Source organism: Diabrotica virgifera, chromosome 9 (assembly GCF_917563875.1).
Source record: "Diabrotica virgifera virgifera chromosome 9, PGI_DIABVI_V3a".
Classification (NCBI taxonomy): Eukaryota; Metazoa; Arthropoda; class Insecta; order Coleoptera; family Chrysomelidae; genus Diabrotica; species Diabrotica virgifera.
Window position 1 is genome coordinate 58,962,280 of NC_065451.1, and position 19,841 is coordinate 58,982,120.

General features: G+C 31.5%; 2 protein-coding genes across 4 annotated transcripts in view; one reads left to right on the top strand and one right to left on the bottom strand.

Annotated features, from left to right (window-relative positions):
* Positions 1 to 18,513, bottom strand: part of LOC114336480 (uncharacterized) — a 63,017-nt gene extending 44,504 nt beyond the window's left edge. The window contains exons 1-2 of the mRNA XM_028286854.1: positions 18,359 to 18,513; positions 13,071 to 13,205 (exon numbers count right to left, since the gene is read on the bottom strand). Of these exons, the coding sequence (XP_028142655.1) occupies positions 13,071 to 13,205; positions 18,359 to 18,430 (207 nt within the window). The 5' untranslated portion in view covers positions 18,431 to 18,513. The remainder of the gene's footprint in view (positions 1 to 13,070; positions 13,206 to 18,358) is intronic.
* Positions 1 to 19,841, top strand: part of LOC114339168 (dynein axonemal heavy chain 1-like) — a 1,269,803-nt gene that overhangs the window by 879,382 nt on the left and 370,580 nt on the right. The gene's annotated exons all lie outside the window — the stretch shown is intronic.

The following is a 19,841-nucleotide window of genomic DNA, read 5'->3' on the forward strand; positions in this document are numbered from 1 at the left end:
AAGCAACTTCCGGTATAACCGGAAGTTGCAAAGAGATGAAAATATTTTCATTTAATAGATCATCCTTCAAAACCCCTTTATTCCAATTTTCATGATTCTGTTGTCTTTAGTTCTCGAGATATTTCTAATAGGCCAGTTATCTGCCTCACCCTATATATACTGTGTAAATTGTTACTCTGTACAGTCTGATATGAAATAATTTTCATCCGTTAAACAAATTAGTGAAGGTAAAAATAAATTAAGGGTAGAGTGACTTTAACACCATTTGTTTATAATAACCATCCAAATAACATTTAGTTTTAATTACATTAGTCTTATCTCTTTTACTGCGACAAGTAAAAAGAACTGCTTTTCGGTCTTCTGTTGTTCGGTCTAGTGAGGTTTCGGTAAAGTGCTTTTCGGTCTAATAAGTTCGGTATACTGCTTTCGGTCTAATGATTTCGGTCTGTTTACAGTAAACCCTCGTATCCATATGTAAGGACCGGTTTTATCAGGGTTTTGCATATTCTGCATTTGGTTTTCTCGTGATGTTGTTAGATCTTGGATGTTTAATTAGTCCATTATATGTTTTATTAGCAATATGTATTCTTCTCTTAACTTCCTCGCTAACATTGTTATCTGCGGTAACTAGTTAACTAGTGAACGAGTGAATATATAAAATTTTTCATGGTTGCGATGTTATAGTCTCCTATTATCAGATTCTATAGGTTTCTTTAGCCTGTCGATTTGCTGGCCTTCATGTTTTTATTTCATTAATATTTAGACAACTGTTTTGTGCCGCTCTAACATGGAACATTCTAACAATAGAAGCCGTTCTAACATGGATTGTATCTGTTAGTGCGTCTTGAATTCGAATTTTGCTCTGTACCTTACGTGTTTCTTTTACTATATCAATGAGTTGAGTTAGAATGTTAAAGTATTTCAGGATGTGGATCAGAAAATATTAATGTATACTATCATAGGCACTCTCAAAATCAATGAAGAGATGATATGTGTCTATATTAAATTCACTAGTCTTTTCCAAGATTTGCCTCAAGACTAAGATTTGATCTATTGTGGACTTCTGCCTGCAGAAACCACGTTGATATCCGTCAACTAACTATTTGTTCCGCATATGGTCTCAATCGCTCATACACAACATTTGACAGTATTTTATATGCCACAGTCAGTAGCGTTATTGCCCGGTAGTTTTTACATTGAAGCTGATCTCCTATTTTATGTAGTGGAATAAATACTTCGGTATTCCAGTCTTGTTCCAGTTGACAGCCAACCGGCTCTGTCCCGTCATGTAGCTGACCGACTATAATAACTTTTATTTATATTCAATTTAGAATGTGTGTACTGATTTTCAGCCTTAGTAAACGGATTTAATTACCTTCGTAGGAAAGCAACTTTGATACCCTCTCAGTAAACCCTGTTCTACGTTTCGCTTGACCGACCGCAGTATGTTTCTCTACACAATCACAATAATCAACTGTGAAAAATCTAGCTTTAGTAAATTCAAAGAGATTTTTCAGCGCTGCCTCTTGGACTTATATGTCTGGTTTGATTTATGGATAAATTATTCGCCCGCCATATTCTATGGCCAGGTTAAACAACAACGGGGACAACGGATCTCCCTCTCTCTAACTTGTGCAAAGGAGTTACTTACGCACATACAGGGTGATTGATTAGTGGGGTAAAGCTTAATAGACCCGCTATAATAATAGATATATCACGAAGAGCAAAACTAAGAACTTACAAGACCGTAATAAGGCCGATAGTAACGTATGCTTCTGAAACATGGGTCACAACAAAAAAACATCAAGAGTTGTTATTAGTTTGGGAGAGGGAAATACTGCGCAAAATCTTCGGTGGGAAAAACTTTAATGGACAATGGGTTAGAAGAACAAATAAGGAACTAACTGAGCTCTATCAAGATCCTAACATACTAGCAGTAATAAAGGCGCAAAGACTTAGATGGTTGGGCCATGTGCAGAGGATGATTCCATCTAGAATTCCCAGAATGGTACTATCTAGTGCATTGGCAGGGAAAAGACGAAGAGGAAGGCCGAGGTCACGATGGAGTAATGGAGTTAGAGAAGATATGAGAAGAATTAACGTAAGGAACTGGGAAAGAAAAGCGACTGACAAAAGGGAGTGGAAAAGAATAGTACATCAAGCCATGGGCCTACTAGGCTCGTAGTGCTTACATATTATTATTATTATTATTATAGTAATAGATAGCAATAAAAGTTAATAACAAAAATTTTAGCCACCTTTGAGCTTCACATTACAAAATTAGTTAGAATGTTACAGGGTATTCGATAACACAGTGGCAGCCTAAACTTATATTTTTTTAAATGGAACACCCTATATTTTATTTTAAATTTGAGATCCTGTTAACTTCTCCATTACAAAAATATAAAGGTTTGTTATGTTATACAGGGTATTTACAAAGTTATAACCAATTTTATATGAAAATCGTAACAAGTTTAACTCCCTGTATAAATAAAAATTAACAAAAGAACAATGGTTTATTAATAACATATTTTTTACGTATTGTCAAAATTTTCAAGAATTATTGATATTGCTAATTTTCTTTATATCAAATACAGGGTGAGTCAAAACGCAACTACATTATTTTCTCAGTAATTTTAAATGGAACACCCTGTATTTTATATCACTATTGAAAAGTGCCATTACCGTACTTTAATTTTTAGATAACATTCCCTATGTCTAAATTTATTAGTTCTCGAGATATTTTCATTTTTCAATGGACCAGTAGCGTGGCCACCCAAATCACCAGAATTTAATAAACTGGACTGATTTTTTGGGGTTACGTTAATAATTAAGTTTATAAAATACCTCCAACAACAAGGGATGAGATAAAAAATAGAATAGAAAGTGTATTTTGATGTGTTAATTTACAAAAATGCTTCGTAGAGTAAGTAGCTCATTAAATGATCGTTTTTAGGCGTGCATAAATGTGTTAGGAGGTAATTTTGAACACCTTATGTAATTAAATATTAAACATATTTTATTAAAAGTAGCTTCTTATTTTTTCAAACATGTTTTTTTTTGCAAAATGTATTACTGATAAATTAGTTTTCGTTCTTTATTTGTTACTTTGTTACATTTACATAAAAAAGTAGTGTTTAGTTGTTTTCACAAAATGTTGTATTTTGTGTTTGTGAGTTTTTTTGTAAAATTTATTACATTTATTACTACTTTTCTTTCTTTATTTGTTACATTTACATAAAAAAGTAGTTTTTAATTGTTTCAAAATTGTTGCATGTTGTGGTTGTGTTTATTTTTGTAAAATGTATTACTAATAAATTATTTTTGTTTCTTTATTTGCTATATTGTTACATTGATTACCGGATTGATAATCAGTAATCGTTAATTGCCATTTTAGTCATGGCTTACTTAAAATTTAGATAAATTTATACACCTAAAATAATGTGCTCTGAAAAATAAAAATATCTCAAAAACTAATAAATTAAAACATAGGGAATGTTATCTAAAAATTAAAGTACGGTAATGGTACTTTTCAATAGTGATATAAAATACAGGATGTTCCATTTAAAATTACTGAGAAAATAATGTACTTGCGTTTTGAATCACCCTGTATTTGATATAAAGAAAATTAGCAATATCAATAATTATTGAAAATTTTGACAATACGTAAAAAAACATGGCATTAATAAACCATTGCTGTTTTGCTTATTTTTATTTCTACAGAGAGTTAAACTTGTTACGATTTTCATATTAAATTGGTTATAACTTTGTAAATACCCTGTATAACATACCAAAGCTTTATATTTTTGTAATGGAGAAGTTAAGATGATTTCGAATATAAAATAAAATATAAGATGTTTCATTTAAAAAAAAACGTATGTTTGGTCTGCCACTGTGATATCGAACACATAACATTATAACTAATTTTGTAATGCGAAGCTCAAAGGTGGCTAACATTTTTGTTATTAACTTTTATTGCTATATATTACTATAGCTGATCTATTAAGCTTTACCCCACTAATCAGTCACCCTGTATGTGTTACCGCAGTTAGTTTCTTGGGTACGCCGAGCTCAATCATTGCCTTCCATAATGTTGAACGATTAATTGAATCATAAGCCTGTGTATTATTTTCTCCTGAAGCTTTATTTCGTTTCATTTTCTTTAGCGTATTCCTTATTTCGTCTGTTGATATTTCAGGCATCCATTCCGATATAAAATATGTATGTTACAAAAATATTCAAAAGTATCTGGAGATGTAATAATTGGAAAGCCTCAATTTGCATTCAATTTTTTTGGAGATTTCGCCAAAAGGAAAACAAAACAAACGGAAAACATATAAAACTATTAAGGTGAAACAGTAGCGATCAACAGGTAGCGAAAACGCATTCCAAGATTGCGGCTGTAATTTTGAATATTTTTTCGAGATATTTGGCACACGTATTCGTAATATAATAAAGAATGGCGGTACAGAGCCCAATTTAAATAATATATTAATATGTGGAAATTACTCTGTAATTAAATACAACATTAAAAAAACGAGCCTGTACCGCCATTAAGAAGAACAAAAAAATACACTTTCTTCAAATAAACTTTTTTATCCGATGCCTAGATTTTGTGTCATTTTGGAACTACTAATGAAATAAAAAAATTTAGTAGTTCCAAAATGACACAAAATCTAGGCATCGGATAAAAAAGTTTATTTCAAGAAAGTGTATTTTTTGTTCTTCTTAATGGCGGTACAGGCTCGTTTTTTTAATATTGTATTTAATTACAGAGTAATTTCCACATATTAATATATTTTAATTATAATTATTAAATTAAAATTTTTAAAAATTAAATTTTTTTATTTCATTAGTAGTTCCAAAATGACACAAAATCTAGGCATCGGATAAAAAAGTTTATTTGAAGAAAGTGTATTTTTTTGTTCTTCTTAATGGCGGTACAGGCTCGTTTTTTTAATGTTGTATTTAATTACAGAGTAATTTCCACATATTAATATATATTTTAAATTGGGTTCTGTACCGCCATTCTTTATTATATTACGAATACGTGTGCCAAATATCTCGAAAAAATATTCAAAATTTCAGCCGCAATCTTGGAACGCGTTTTTGCTACCTGTTGATCGCTACTGTTTCCTCTTAAGATATACATCAGCGCATCATCAAGACAAAAAACGAGTTCCAAGATTGCAGCTTTAATTTTAAATATTTTGTCGAGATATTTGGCACTTCTTCTTCTTCTTCTCGTGCCATATCAGATTTATCCGACGTTGGCGATTACCATTGGGAAGGCTTCTCGATATTCTGCAATTAGACCAGTAAGGATCTGTTTTTAGGTGGATGTGAGAGGTGGCATTCAGATTTTTGCGGATAAAGTTAGGTGATAACTTCGTTAATAATAATTAAATTATGCTCCTTCTCAAATATGCCCGGAACATAAATAAAAAAATAAAATATTTAAAAATTTCAAAAAATTTCTTTTTTTTTTTCTATTTTTTTTGCTTATAACTTAAGAACTTTTCATTTTAGAACAAAGTCCTATAGGAATAAAACAAATATAATTAAATTTTCTATCCGATGCAATTGGTTAAAAATGTCTTAATTTATCACCCTTGCTTCAAAATAGCAATAAATATAAAATAGGGGGGCAAAACAAGCCTGTCTTTATTCAATGATTTTCCATCACTTAGGTTACACTTGGAACCTTCCTAATTCGCTTAGAAAATTTTTGTAATGTGCTAAAACCATACACCAAATTTCATTAAAATTGACTTACTAGATTTTGCATAATAATTTTGCAATCTAAACTTTTTTTTTGAATTAAATTTTTTTAAAACCTTGCACAACAAAACTGGAACATACAAAGATTTGTCAATTTTTTTACATATAAAGAAGTACTCCAACTATCTAATGCACTTTACAGAATTGAAATCGGATTATTTAAGCAGCCTCAGCAATGTTTTAAAGCTATAAACAATTTTTTGGCTTATAAACAAATTAGTGCTGTGGACAAGAATGGGTGCTACGGGCTCCTTTATTTAGATGGGCTTACCCAAGTTTTTTATGTATTTTGACCCGTAGAACACGAATTTTTTGGGTAACAGTTGATCCGGGTGTCGATAAAGTTGTTATAAACAAAGAACTTGAGGAATTACATAAAATCGATTTTTCGCAAAATAAAACATTTTTTTGTGTTTCTTGGGTAATTCTAAGCAAAAAATGTTCCTACAAGTTTTTTCGTAGGATGCATAGTTTTCGAGATAAACGCGGTGGAACTTTCAGAAAATCGAGAAATTGCAATTTTTGAACGCGAATAATGTTTGATTAAAAAATAAAATAGCAATTCTGCTGACAGCATTTGAAAGTTTAAGTCAAATTATACCGGTTTTAATTATTTGCATTGCTAAAAATTAATTTTTTATTATTAAACAAAGCTATTTGTTTATAAGCCAAAAATTGTTTATTAATTTAAAACATTGCTGGGGCCCCTTAAATAATCCGATTTTAATTCTGTAAAGTGTATTAGATAGGTAGAGTACCTCTTTATATGTAAAAAAATTAGTCAACTTCTAAATGGTCTACTTTTTGTTCAGAAAGATTTTAAAAAATTTGAACTTTTTTAAAAACATTTAGATTGCAAATTTATTATGCAAAATTTATTAGGTCGATTTTAATGAAATTTGGTACATGATTTAAGTATGTTACAAAGAATTTCCTAAGTGAATTACTAAGGTTCTAAGTGCCACGAAAGTGGTTAAAAAATATTGAATAACAACAGACTTATTTTGCCCCCTTATTTTGGATTTATTGCTATATTGCAGAAAAGGTAATACCTTAAGACATTTTTTACCTGTCGTATATCATATAAAATTTAATTATCTTTATTTTATTTCTGTACGACTTTGTTCCAAAACGAATCGTTTTAAAGTTATAAGTAAAGAAAGCAGAAAAAAATTGATGTTTTTCGAAATTTTTAAATATTTTAATTTTTTTATTAATGCTCCGGGCATATTTGAGAAGGAGCATAAGTCAATTATTATTACTGAAGGTGTCACCTAACTTTATCGGCAAAATTCCGAATGTCACCTCTCACATCCAAAAACAGACGTTTTTTCGCAGATCCTTACTGGTCTAAATATGGAATAATTGCCCTGCATTTGATATCTGAGTCCACTCACGAATGTTTTTTAACCAAGAAACTTGTTTTCTTCCTACACCCGTACGGCCCTCTATTTTGCTTTTAAGGATCAGCTGTAATATTGTACAGTGGAACCTCGATAAGTCGGCCTCCGATAACCCGGAAGTCCGGTTAACTTGGACCGATTTCCATCAGACAAAACAAACATTTTTTCAGTTTGACTGAGTTTATTACCAATAAATGAACAATACTGTATACAACCGTACGTAGTTTAGATGTACTGTGCACATAGGCGCCCATACCCATGGGCAGGGGGGCAGTGGTCCCCTAGCTTTTCGGATGCTTTAAACTATATACTGTTATCCATAGTGTACAAAATGTAATGTGCAAAATCTTCACGTCTGGCCCCCCTGAAAATTTTTATATGGGCGCCCATGACTGTGTATATTATATGTATTTCACGTTTTTGCAATTATAATGGAGTTTATCTGTAAGTATACTATATTTTAGTAATTTTTACCATATTCTCCGGCTAACCCGGATTTTCGATAACCCGGATCGGCCGCGGTCCCAATTAATCCGACTTATCGAGGTTCCACTGTATATCGACTTCCCCTCACTACATGTCCCAGATAAGATATTTTTTGATGTTTAACATTATTTAGCAGTTCTTTGTCTTTGTTGACCTTCCTTAGTACTTCTTCATTAGTTTTTCTTGCTGTCCAAGGTATCTTCAACATCCGTCTATGAATCCACATTTCCAATGCTTCAATTCTCTTCATGATCGATACTTTTAGCGTCCACACTTCTGCACTATACAAAAGTACGGACCAAACATAGCACTGGACCATTCTTTGTCTTAGTTCTAAACTGAGATGATTATTGCAAAGAAGTGACTTCATTTTCATAAAAGTAGTTTTAGTCATTGCTATTCTACGTTTTGTTCCTATGTCTGGATCTAGTTGGTCCGTTATCACAGTTCCTCTCAGATATTTGGCACTCATATTCGTAATATAGTATCTAAGGAATGGCGGTACAGAACCGAATTTGAGAAATATTAGTATGTGAAAAATACTATACAGGGTCAGTCACCTCTAACGCGACGGAGGATTACAGCGAAATGCTAAAATATTTGAAAAAAAATTAAATTAAATAGTCTGTACGTTGATAAAAGCTACATTTTAAAATTATTTTGAAATATACAGGGTGTCCCAATAAATGGCGGCGTATCAAAGTTATATTTTTTCTTATAGAACACAATGTATTTTATTGAATTTTTTAATTATCTGCAAAAAATAAGGTATAGTTTCATAAGGCTTCCCTATACCTATGTACAGAGTGTTCTGAGTTATGTTGACTTTTCTTAAAATGTAAAGTTTTAAAAGAAGGCTTATTCTCAAGTTATTTACGAAATTATAAAAACAATACTTTTACCTCTAAATAGTTGGATATTGGTTGAATGCATTCCATGATTAATTATTACACATTTGTCTACAGGGTGTTTAAAATTTACAGGTTCATTAGTGGAGTATTCAATGTGTCATATGATACTTATTTTAAAAGGAACACTATGTATATTAATAAATAGTTGTACTAAACAAATTTACCTCCTTCGAATGGTATATGGATGTACTATATCTAGGTGTCATAGTTTTTGCGTAATTTACAATTATTTAAATTCTTAATCTGTAAATCAATTTTAAAACAAAAGATGTAGTTAATTAATGTCATTGTATGACATTGTCAGTTTATGACAGTACGGTCCGGTAATTATCAACACTATAAACATCGGTGTATGTTCAATTTTTTTTTACTTAAAATGGCTTTGGCAGAGCCAATTACATTCAAATTTAATTGTTCCTAAAAATGAATAATCACGATATCTTTGAAAGAGTAGACATGCTACTTTTCATTGGAGAATATTTTTAAAATTGTCTCTTAGCTTCTAAAGTTTACGCTTAAAGGTATCCTGATAGAAGACACCCAAAAGGGCGTTTTTAAAAGATTTCTCGATAGGTTCCGTGCTACTGGTAATGTTGCATAGGTACGAAAAGTTAAATAAAAATATACCATTTATTTTTAATGACGTCATTTAACTTGATGTCCTGCTTTCTGTTACGGAAAACCCAAAAACTAGTACGTGAAAAATTTCGAGTCAATTGGAAATCAGTCAAACGAGTGTATGTAGAATACATAAGAAAAACCACTATCATCCGTATAAAACTCAACTACACCAGCATTAGACAGAAAAGGAACGTTCTAACTATTCATTTATAGACTTAAGAATTTGGAAAAGATCCTGATTTTTTTTAAGAATGTATTGTGTACAGACGAATCTACCTAAAAATTCACAAGGAAAAAATTTTCCTGTGGTTGGCTGTATACCATGAAATACAAAAAACAGTAAAATCAAGTATAAAAGGTATATTTAAAAACACTCAAAAGGGCCACATCAAAATCGCAGCTAGTTTTCGACTGGCTTACCAGTGCGATCAATGAAATGTAACCAGTGAAATCATCAGTGCTTACGTGCAATGTACATGCTAACCACCAAGATAGTATTTAACAAAAATATGTGGGTCAAAGCCCAGTAAAAGAAGTCCGTCAAGGAAACATTGGTTTAAAAAGCTACATTAGATATGGATGTTTAAAATATTTAGCTAATCTGCCCGAGGTACAATCTGAGCTGTGGATTTGACTTGTTTACCTGTTAAAAATATGACGGTAAGTATCTACCTGCTTTTTATAATAATGGTCTAGTTAATAGACAGCTTTCATTTTATTATGATACAGTAAACAAACATTTTACTGTTGATCACCAACACCGAAGTGTTAATGTTTGGGGCTGTATTCTGAGCGAGTACGTTATCGATCCATATTTTTTTACGAAAATCTGAATAGAGCAGCTTTTTTAAATTTCTTAAAACAAGTTTTTTGGATCTTTCTTAAAACCTTCCACTTAGCGTGCGAACAAACATGTGGCTCCAATTGGACGGAGTTCCTGCTTATTTTTGTCGTGATGTTAAGAACAACCTCAACATAAAATTCAGAAATAAATGGATAGATAGATTCGGTCTATATATTTGGCCACCTAGGTCACCAGAATTGACCAAGGTGAATTTTTTTAAATGGGGTTATATTAAAAATATTGTAAATGCTACACTTCCTACCCTACTACTGCAGATGATATTTTTATGAAATTAAGAATTTCGAACGCTTTTACGTTTATAACACCAGCTATGTTAAATAATGTAAACAAATCATTTAAAATCGCTTGTTGTATAAACATTTTGAACATGTATTACATAACTGATTATTTCATTCATAGGAGATTCTGACCAATAGAAAGCTACAGAAATCTGAATTAAATCGATAATTTTTTATAATCTCCCGTCGTTAAGTATATTACGTCAGATGCCCTTCGTTGCTACGAAAAAATACATTCAGTGACACTAATGACAATTAATGTTTTAAAAATCATAAAAGTGATGACTTTCAATCGTCAAATATTTATAAAAACTGTGTGTTTAATGGTACTTACATAAATAAATTACAATAAAATTTTGGTTTTGAACAGTTTTATTCATGAAATAATCGCAACAAATTGCACTCGACCTCTGAAATTAATATAGAATTTTTGCTCTCGTGACACTTTGACATAATTTCACTCGCCTTCGGCTCGTGGAATTAAAACTGTCAAAGTGTCACTCGGGAAAAATTCAATAATTTCAGAGCTCTTGTGCAATTACTACTGATAATTTTTTAATTATAGTAAGTTGTGGTTCATTTTGTATTTAGTTATTTTCTTAATATTATTACTTAATAAAGAAAAAAAATTATTTTACAAATCAGCAAATAAAAATATATCTACGTATTTATTTACAACTATGTACACTCTATAACAACTATGCCAAGGTGGTGGGTTTAAAAATCGAGAGTGACAATTAATATTTTTAATATCGATGTACCGTTTAAGAAAACTGTAAATTACGCAAAAACTATGACTCCTAGTTAACGTGTGATCCAAAATTATTGTCACCATAGGTGGCTCTGAACGACAGAGATAGCTATATAATGCATGTCTATTATTAATTCAGATATACTTTCCAGTTTACGGCAACTTTAACAGATACTTGTCAGTGTACATACGTCAACTTAAAAAAAAACTATAATTGAACATAAAAAGTAGCAGAGGAAGCAAAATTTTAACTTTATACGAATTAAAAGGTCTTGAGATTGGGTATCTTTTCAACGTGTTTTCAATCTTTATTCTTTGTTTGGAAAAGTGATCATAACAACAATGAATATAGCCGCATTTGGCCGTGACGTCACACTCTGGCGGTCTTTCGGATTAAAACAAGACATACGTAATTTTTTGCACGGATAACTTTGATCCCAATAATTGTGGATCGCTCGATATAAAACATATACCATATACAATTCGAAAGAGGAACAACCTATGTTTAGTGTAATCCTTGATTAATATACATGGTGTTCTAATAAAATAACCATCATATTATGCTACATTTAATAATCCAATAATGAAACTGTAAATTTTGAACACCCTGTAAATAAATGTGTAATAATCAAGCATGGAATGCATTAATTATAAAATAGTTACCAGATCGCATTGTCATAAAATGACAATGTCATACAATGACATTAATTAGCTTCATCTTTTGTTTTAAAATCGATTTACAGATTAAGAATTTAAATAATTGTAAATTACGCAAAAACTATAACATCTAGGTATAGGACATCAATATACCATTCGAAAGAGGTAAATTCGTTTAGTATAATTATTTATTAATATGCGTGATGTTCCCATTTAAAATAAGCATGATATGACACATTGAATACTCCACTAATGAAACTGTAAATTTTGAACACCCTGTAGACAAATGTGTAATAATTAATCATGGAATACGTTCAACCAATATCCAACTATTTAGATGAAAAAGTACTGTTTTTATAATTTCTTTATAAACTTTACATTTTAAGAGAAGTCAACATAACTCAGAACACTCTGTACATAGGTATAGGGAAGCCTTATGAAACTATACCTTATTTTTTGCGGACAATTAAAAAATTCAATAAAATACAGGGCGTTTCAAAAGAAAAAATATAACTTTGATACGCCGCCATTTATTGGAACACCCTGTATATTTCAAAATAATTTTAAAATGTAGCTTTTATCAACTTGCAAACTATTCAATTTCAATTTTTTTCAAATCTTTTACCATTTCGCTGTAATCTTCCGTCGCGTTAGTGGTGACTCACCCTGTATACTTAATTAAATAAAATATTACAAAAACCAGTCTGTACCGCCATTAACAAGAAAAAATAGTATATTGTACAACAAGTGAGAAAAAGACATATTTCTCACGAGCGCAGAAGCTTGTTGGCACGATGGCACGAGCCAATCAAGCGAGGGAGAAATGTGTCATTTTCTCATGTGTTGTACACTGTACTTTTTCTATGGATGCGGTTTTGTCAAGAGTTCAAACTTCAAAATTAAATAATTTAGGTGCTTTTAGCATAGGCGTAACCAGGATGATCCTAAGGGGGGGGTTACATCTACTTGAAAGGGGGGGTTACAACTACTGGAAGGTATCTGAGAGCTATTGTGTTAAGCGTATAGAGCTCAAAGTACAACCCAATGGGGGGGTTACAACCCCCAAAAACCCCTGGTTACGCCTATGGCTTTTAGGTATATTATATGCATAAATTGAAATAAAATATTGTGCCTTCATCTTTGCTGGTGTCACATACTGCCGATGCACTGTTGCCAAAGGTTCACATAACTTTCAAATTTCGAATTTCGACCTACTAGGCTACTATCTAAATATATCAATATCGAATACAAATTTATGACGAGCTGATGTACATAGCCTGTTAAAATTCTACGTTCAGCAATAATTGGTTTACTTACCTTAATAGCTTGATTTTCTGTATCGAAGTGTCCTTGTCTAACTCTATCGATTTCTTTTTGGGTTACACCGGGAATGTAAATTTCACAGTTGTCGTGCCACATTTGAAAGTCGGTCTTCATTGGTTCACCAAATTCCTACAAATAAATAGTATCAGCTAACTGTCACAATGAAAAATATTGTGCATATACAGGGTGATTCTTTGGTTCGAGTTCCAATTAGACGTTAATAGAATACCTAAAGGCACGTATCCAGTGCGAAAAAGTAAATCCCATTTAAATACATTGTTACTTAACGCACACTTTAAACCCTTCACACACTGCTATCTATAATGACAGTTTCCACAAACTAAAAACCTATATTTAATATCAGCGCCCCCGTAACCGGGCGTGCAACGCGTGCGGCGCACGCGGGCCTAACCCCAAAGGGGCGCCAAACCGAAGGTTTGGTAAATAAGAAATATTTATTTTAAATGAGATAATCATTTTTTAAATACAATTTTAATTATTTCATGAACAGCTAGATAAATCTCAAAAATCAAATATTGTGTTATTACTGAAAAAATAATTATTCCCGTGTTGAACTTACTCCATCAAAAATATATTACATTTTGTTGTTCCTTCCTAATTTTTTTCTTTGAAGTAGATTGAATTACGCTTGGCATACCATCCAATCGATTTTATGTTGTAAACCAGTGGTTCCCAACCTTATATGTCTGGCGACTCACTTTCTGATGTTTTTCATATTCGCGGCCCATCCCTCACCCATGATGATACACAACTTGCTGGATCAAGCAGTTTTTCTCGTATAATTTGAGCTCCACACTCTCGCCGAAGTCGATCGAGGTTCAACAAGTACGAGAGTGGAGACGGCCACCTTGTGCAACTTTGCCTCACTTCGTTCTACTTCCATTCTCTGTCGGTCTGGCGCGTCCGAGTCAAAGGGATCTTTGTCGGTATCGCACCGCTTGAATGTGTTCCTCGCGAAGTAGAACGAGTGTGTAGAGAGGTATGGTATGTTAAACAGTAAATGGTTAAGTTCAATTAGTTACCACTATAAACAGCCCGGATTAAGCGATAATAGTATAAAAGGCCCGGTTTCAGGTAAAATTTATTTTAGGCTTTATTATGGGAGTACCGTCTAGTCCGTGTTAATTGCAAAAGACCAACTCTGTCTACCTCGGTGGCTTATCGCTCCGGGTGGGTCTTAACAATGGGCCAGGTCAGATAAATTTAATAATATTTACGACCGCACTAATTGAACTCAAACCATTTACTTTTGAACAAAACATACTTCGGACTTCGGTCAACTTTGGCGAAGTAACTTCGCCGAGAGTGTGGAGCCCGTTTAAAGTGAATCTTTTACTCGAATTTATGATAATTACCCTTAAGGAAACCAATAGTTTATGACTTATGATTGTGTATTTGACTTGAGTATTTTTTCCTTCTCGTCTATGCGTTTGTTAGGCACAAACATTATTTGCTGTTACTGGTGAAGGGGTGGTTTCCTGCAGTGATAGGTTTAAAATTTTATTTTATATTGGTGTTAATAGTTATTACCTACGACTAGGTATTATTGCAATATCCGTTGGGTTTGTTCTGCCCTGATTTTAAACTTTTGTTTTCGTGTAGAAAATATTGGACAATCTTTTTTTATTTGTTGTTATTTTAAGTGATGTGGAAATTAAATTAATTGTGAAAATGGTAAGTATCTTAATCATTGTATAGAAAAATAATAATTCATTTTAAATAGTTATAATCGGGTTTCCTCTAATGAAATCCAAAATTTACAATTTATTTGAAAAAAAAAACAGAAAATAATTAAGATATTGTGCCTGCGTAACTTGGAACCATATGGGAAACTTTTTTATTATTATTTTACGGAAAAAATTTATTCTTCATAAAATGCTTTGCATAGTCTATAATCTAAAATGGAACCTAATATAAAATTGTGTCAATCTTATGAGTATCAAAAATATGAATTTCGATCAAGAGTACCTTATATTTCACAATATCGAAAATTATTATTACAAAAAGTTGTTTGGAATTAATTAAAAACTATGTTTTAATATGCAATTACATCCTTTTAATTGAAATACAGATACCCAACGCCCTTTTCATTTAGTACGAATAATGCGATAACTCTTTTATTGTTATTGAATTAATTAATTAATAATAATAAAAGAGTTATAACATTATTTGTAATAACTAAAAAGGGTTAATTATTAATAATAAAAGATTTATCACATTATTATTTCTAATAAATTTAAAGGGCGTTGTTGAAAAGTACAATTAATGTACGATAAAAAGTTCTTTCTAAAAAGCTTTGCATGGTCTAAAATCTAAGATGCAACCATCAAAACCTATCTATCAATTTTTTTCAATTTTATAATAATATGAGATATATGTAAAAAAATATGAGTTTCGATCAAAAGTAAAGTGCCTTTCTAGACCACAATATTTGAGGCCTTTAGAACACAAGGGGTATAAGTGACAAGTTTTGAGAAAACAATGTTCAAAATTCTAGACAAATTTAAAAAATCTAGGTATATAGGAACCACTTGTTTTTAATGACATGTCATTTTTGATCATTTTATTGTTAGTTTATGTAGAAAGTTTGAAGCCACCATGTTTTATAAGTGTTTGGGAGTCAATTTTTGTATTTACAATCTGATTTTCTAAAATAGTCACTTACACCCCTTGTGTTCAGGGCCACTTTATGCATTAGGCAATATAAGCAGTTGCCTAGGGCGGCAAGTTATGAGAGGGCGGCAATTTTTTTCGCAAAAATGGTACAGTTTTGAAGAGCGGCTACTAGAGAATTTCCTAGGGCGTCATTTGACCTAAATGCGGCCCTGCTTGTGTTCTAAGGGCCTCATTTCAATTAGAAGGATGTAATTGCATACAGAAACATAGTTTTTAATGCTGAACAGCTTTTCATAATAACTTTTCAATATTGGCAAAATAAACGTACTTTGCTCTTGACCGAAATATATATTTTTTGACAACCTCGTATAAGATTCATAAAATTTGATATTTGATGGTTGCATTCTAAGTTCTAGAAAATGCAGAACTTTTTATGAAGAATAACTTTTTCTCGTAAAATTAATAATAAAACAGTTTCCCATATGGTTCCTAGTTATGTAGACACCATGTATAAAATTAGTTTGAAAACTTTGAAATGACAAATATTATTGTTTATTTACTTAAATGTAAATTTTTAATTTAATATGCAGGGTGCTTGATTAATGTTGCAAAAAAATTTAAGGGGAAAGGCGCAAAATGTCGCCTGTCAAAATTTTCAATGTGTTTTAAATGTTTTCATTCTTTTCGAATCCTGAGAAAACTAATAAGTATTTTTTTTTTAATTTAAACGCAGAATGAAAGATAACGTTATTGCCGAGGGCCGACAGTCCCTTAAGACAAATAAAAAGTTGCTTTTGAATTAAATATTTGCAATTATTAAAAATCACACTAAATTTTCTCTTTTATTTTCACTCCTGTAACTTATTAAAATAAATATTATAGAAGTTTTCAGGGACTTTCGGCCTCAGTAATAATGTAGTCTTTAATTCTGGGTTTAAATTTTTCAAAAATATTTATTAGTTTTATACAGGGTGATTGGGGGACGGACGGACCAAACTTTAAGACTTTAATATACGTAAAAATAATCAAAAATAACTCATATGTTGTTATTCGATTTTAATTTGTTTCCGAGATACGGGGTGTTAAAATTTTCTTACAAACTGACGATTTATTTATTGCTATAAAACCGGTTGAGGTGTGCAAATGATATTTGGTGGGTTTTAAGACATAGATATTGCTCATGTTTTGACATACAATTAAGAATTTGATATTCACCATTGGCGCGCGTACGGGTAATAGTCTGAAATTTTTTAAAGTTAAAAATGATACGCCACTGAAATATTTCAAATTAAAAATCTTTCTTGAATTCCTCGTTCAATTTGTGACAAAAAATCTATCTCCTTTTTTTTTCATGCGACGCTTCGTGTTCATGCAACAAATAAAACATCTTAACAACATCTTACAAAGTTTTCGACGAAGTTTCTATATGAGTGTGTAGAAACTTATTTCGAATACTTTGTAAGCTTTAAGATATTTTATTTTTTGCATGAAATCGAAGCATCGTGTGAACAAACATGAAAGATTGTTTGTCAAAAATTGGACAGGGAATTCAAAAATAATTTTGAATTTGAAATATCTCAGTAGTGTACTATTTTTTTTTGTTTCAAAAATTTTAGACTATTACCCGTACGCGCGCCAATGGGAAATATAAAATTCTTAATTTTATGTCAAAACATGTGCACCAACTATGTCTTAAAACCCACCAAATTTCATTTGCACACCTCAACCGGTTTTAGAGCAATAAATAAACCGTCAGTTTGTAAGAAAAACTATAACACCCCGTATCTCGGAAACAAATGAAAATCGAATAACAACATATGAGTTATTTTTGATTATTTTTACGTATATTATACAGTTTAAAGTTTGGTGCGTTCCTCCCCACTCACCCTGTATAGTAGATTTAAAGGGCGCTAAAATATGTCCCGCACGCGGGCGCCAAGCTTTGCGGGGCCCCTGCATAATATGACATAGAGTAGATAAAAAATTGTTCGAAGCTTTTTCAATCGTAACGAGCTTTACAAAGTCTCATTTTAAAGCTTAATTTATAGACTTACATAAACACGCGGGAAAAGAAAATTTGTGTACCTAGTACTTATAATTCACGAGTACTGTGTAAGAATATTTAAAGATGGAATAACTTTATGGTTGTAAAAAATGTGATCACGATCACGCAAGAAAATTTTCAAAATAGTACAGTGCCGACAAAAAAATCTTTACTGTGCCAAATAAATCACTAAATTCTAAGAAAAATTGCATGTGTTCTAACTGAGCCTGTTTAGTTTTTGATAAGAGAGGTGATTACGTACTGGTGTCAGCAGGTAACTGTAGTTTACTGACCACTGACCGCTCATTTTCTTTAGTTTATTCTGTGCATTTTGTACTGTACATCTTTATACAAGTAGTCACTGTAAAACTTCTTGAAAATTTTAAGTAAAAAGTATGAGGTGAAAGAAACTCAGAAATAAAGAGAAAGTTCGTGCTTCAATGTTACTTGAGAAAGGGGGCTCTGTAAATTCTCTGTAAGTATTAATTATTGGTACAATTAAAATAATAATTATCTTGATTTATGCATTTTATTCACTTTGTAAAGATTTTTTTGCCGGCACTGTATAATATAAAATGCAGTAAAAATATACACTACTTACTCTAACGGGTAATGCGGCATAAGATAACTGTACCAAAGACAGTACAGCCAAAGAAATTAGTGCCTTCTGCATCTTAATAAGTTAATACTTCCAGAAATACCCGTACTGAATGAATACTGGTTAATGTTAGACTAACTGGCAACTTTCTTTGATTAATAGTTTTAATTAATAGTTTTACTACGAGAGTTTTATCTTATCATAAACGTAATAAAGGATATTTGTTGCATTTCCTATTTTTTTATTGAAAAGATAAAACGAAAATATTAATGCCAAAGTATATTTCTCTAAATTAAATAATAATAATTTATACAGGGTGTTTCATTAATAATAATTGTCCATATACACTGCGCGTCATAGAAAACGGGCACCCTAAAAAATGGGTAATTTTTGATGTCACGTATCTCCTTAACCTGTTGTCCGATTTAAGTGATTTTTTGAATATGTTACAGCCTTAGTCTTTGTCAATATCCTTGTGATAATATTCTTGCTCAACAGGTAAATTTTCATTTTATACCGGGTGTACGAATCAAACTGTGTTTTTTTCTCAAAGTTCGCAACACCCTGTGAAATATTCTAGCCTGTATAAAATATTGAAATGAAATCCCGACTATAGCCTCAGGTTTTCTGAATATTCTGCTTCTGGATTCATTCTGTTATGTTGGATAATACAAAAGTTATGTACTTTAACAACTAGTCATGTTCTTCATCAGTATAGGTTGTTTGTAAATAAGTGCGACAAACTTTAAGGGGCAATTCTGATGAAAAAATAATGACCGTTTGCTTTATAAACTTATGTCCGCAAATGCTTCGTTTACGAGATACGGGATATTAAATTTGTTTTACAAACTGACGATTTATTTTATTGCCCTAAAACCGGTTGAGATACGCATAATGAAATTTGGCAGGTTTTAAGAGATAGTTATTGCGAATATTTTGACTTACAATCAAGAATTTTATATTCACTATTGGCGTGCATATGGGTAATATGACCGATCATATCACCCGTATGCACGCCAATGGTGAATATGACTTTCCTAATTGTATGTCAAAAAATGTGCAATAACTACGTCTTAAAACCCACCAAATTTTATTTGCATATCTCAACCGGTGTTAAAGCAATAAATAAATCGTCAGTTTGTAAGAAAAAATTCAACATCCCGTATCTCACAAACGAAGCATTTGCGGACATATGATTATAAAACAAACTGTCATTATTTTTTAATGCAGAATTACCCCTTAAAGTTTGTCGTACTTGTTTAGAAAAACCCTGTACTGAAAAAGAACATGGCTAATTGTTAAAGTACCTAACTTTTGTATTATCCAACATAAGCGAATGAATCAAAAAACAGAATGTTGAGAAACCTCAGGCTATAGTTGAGTTTTAATTTCAGTATTTTATAAATGCTAGGATATTCCACAGGGTGTTGCAAACTTTGAGAAAAAAACACAGTTTGATTCGTACACCCAGCATACAATGAAAATT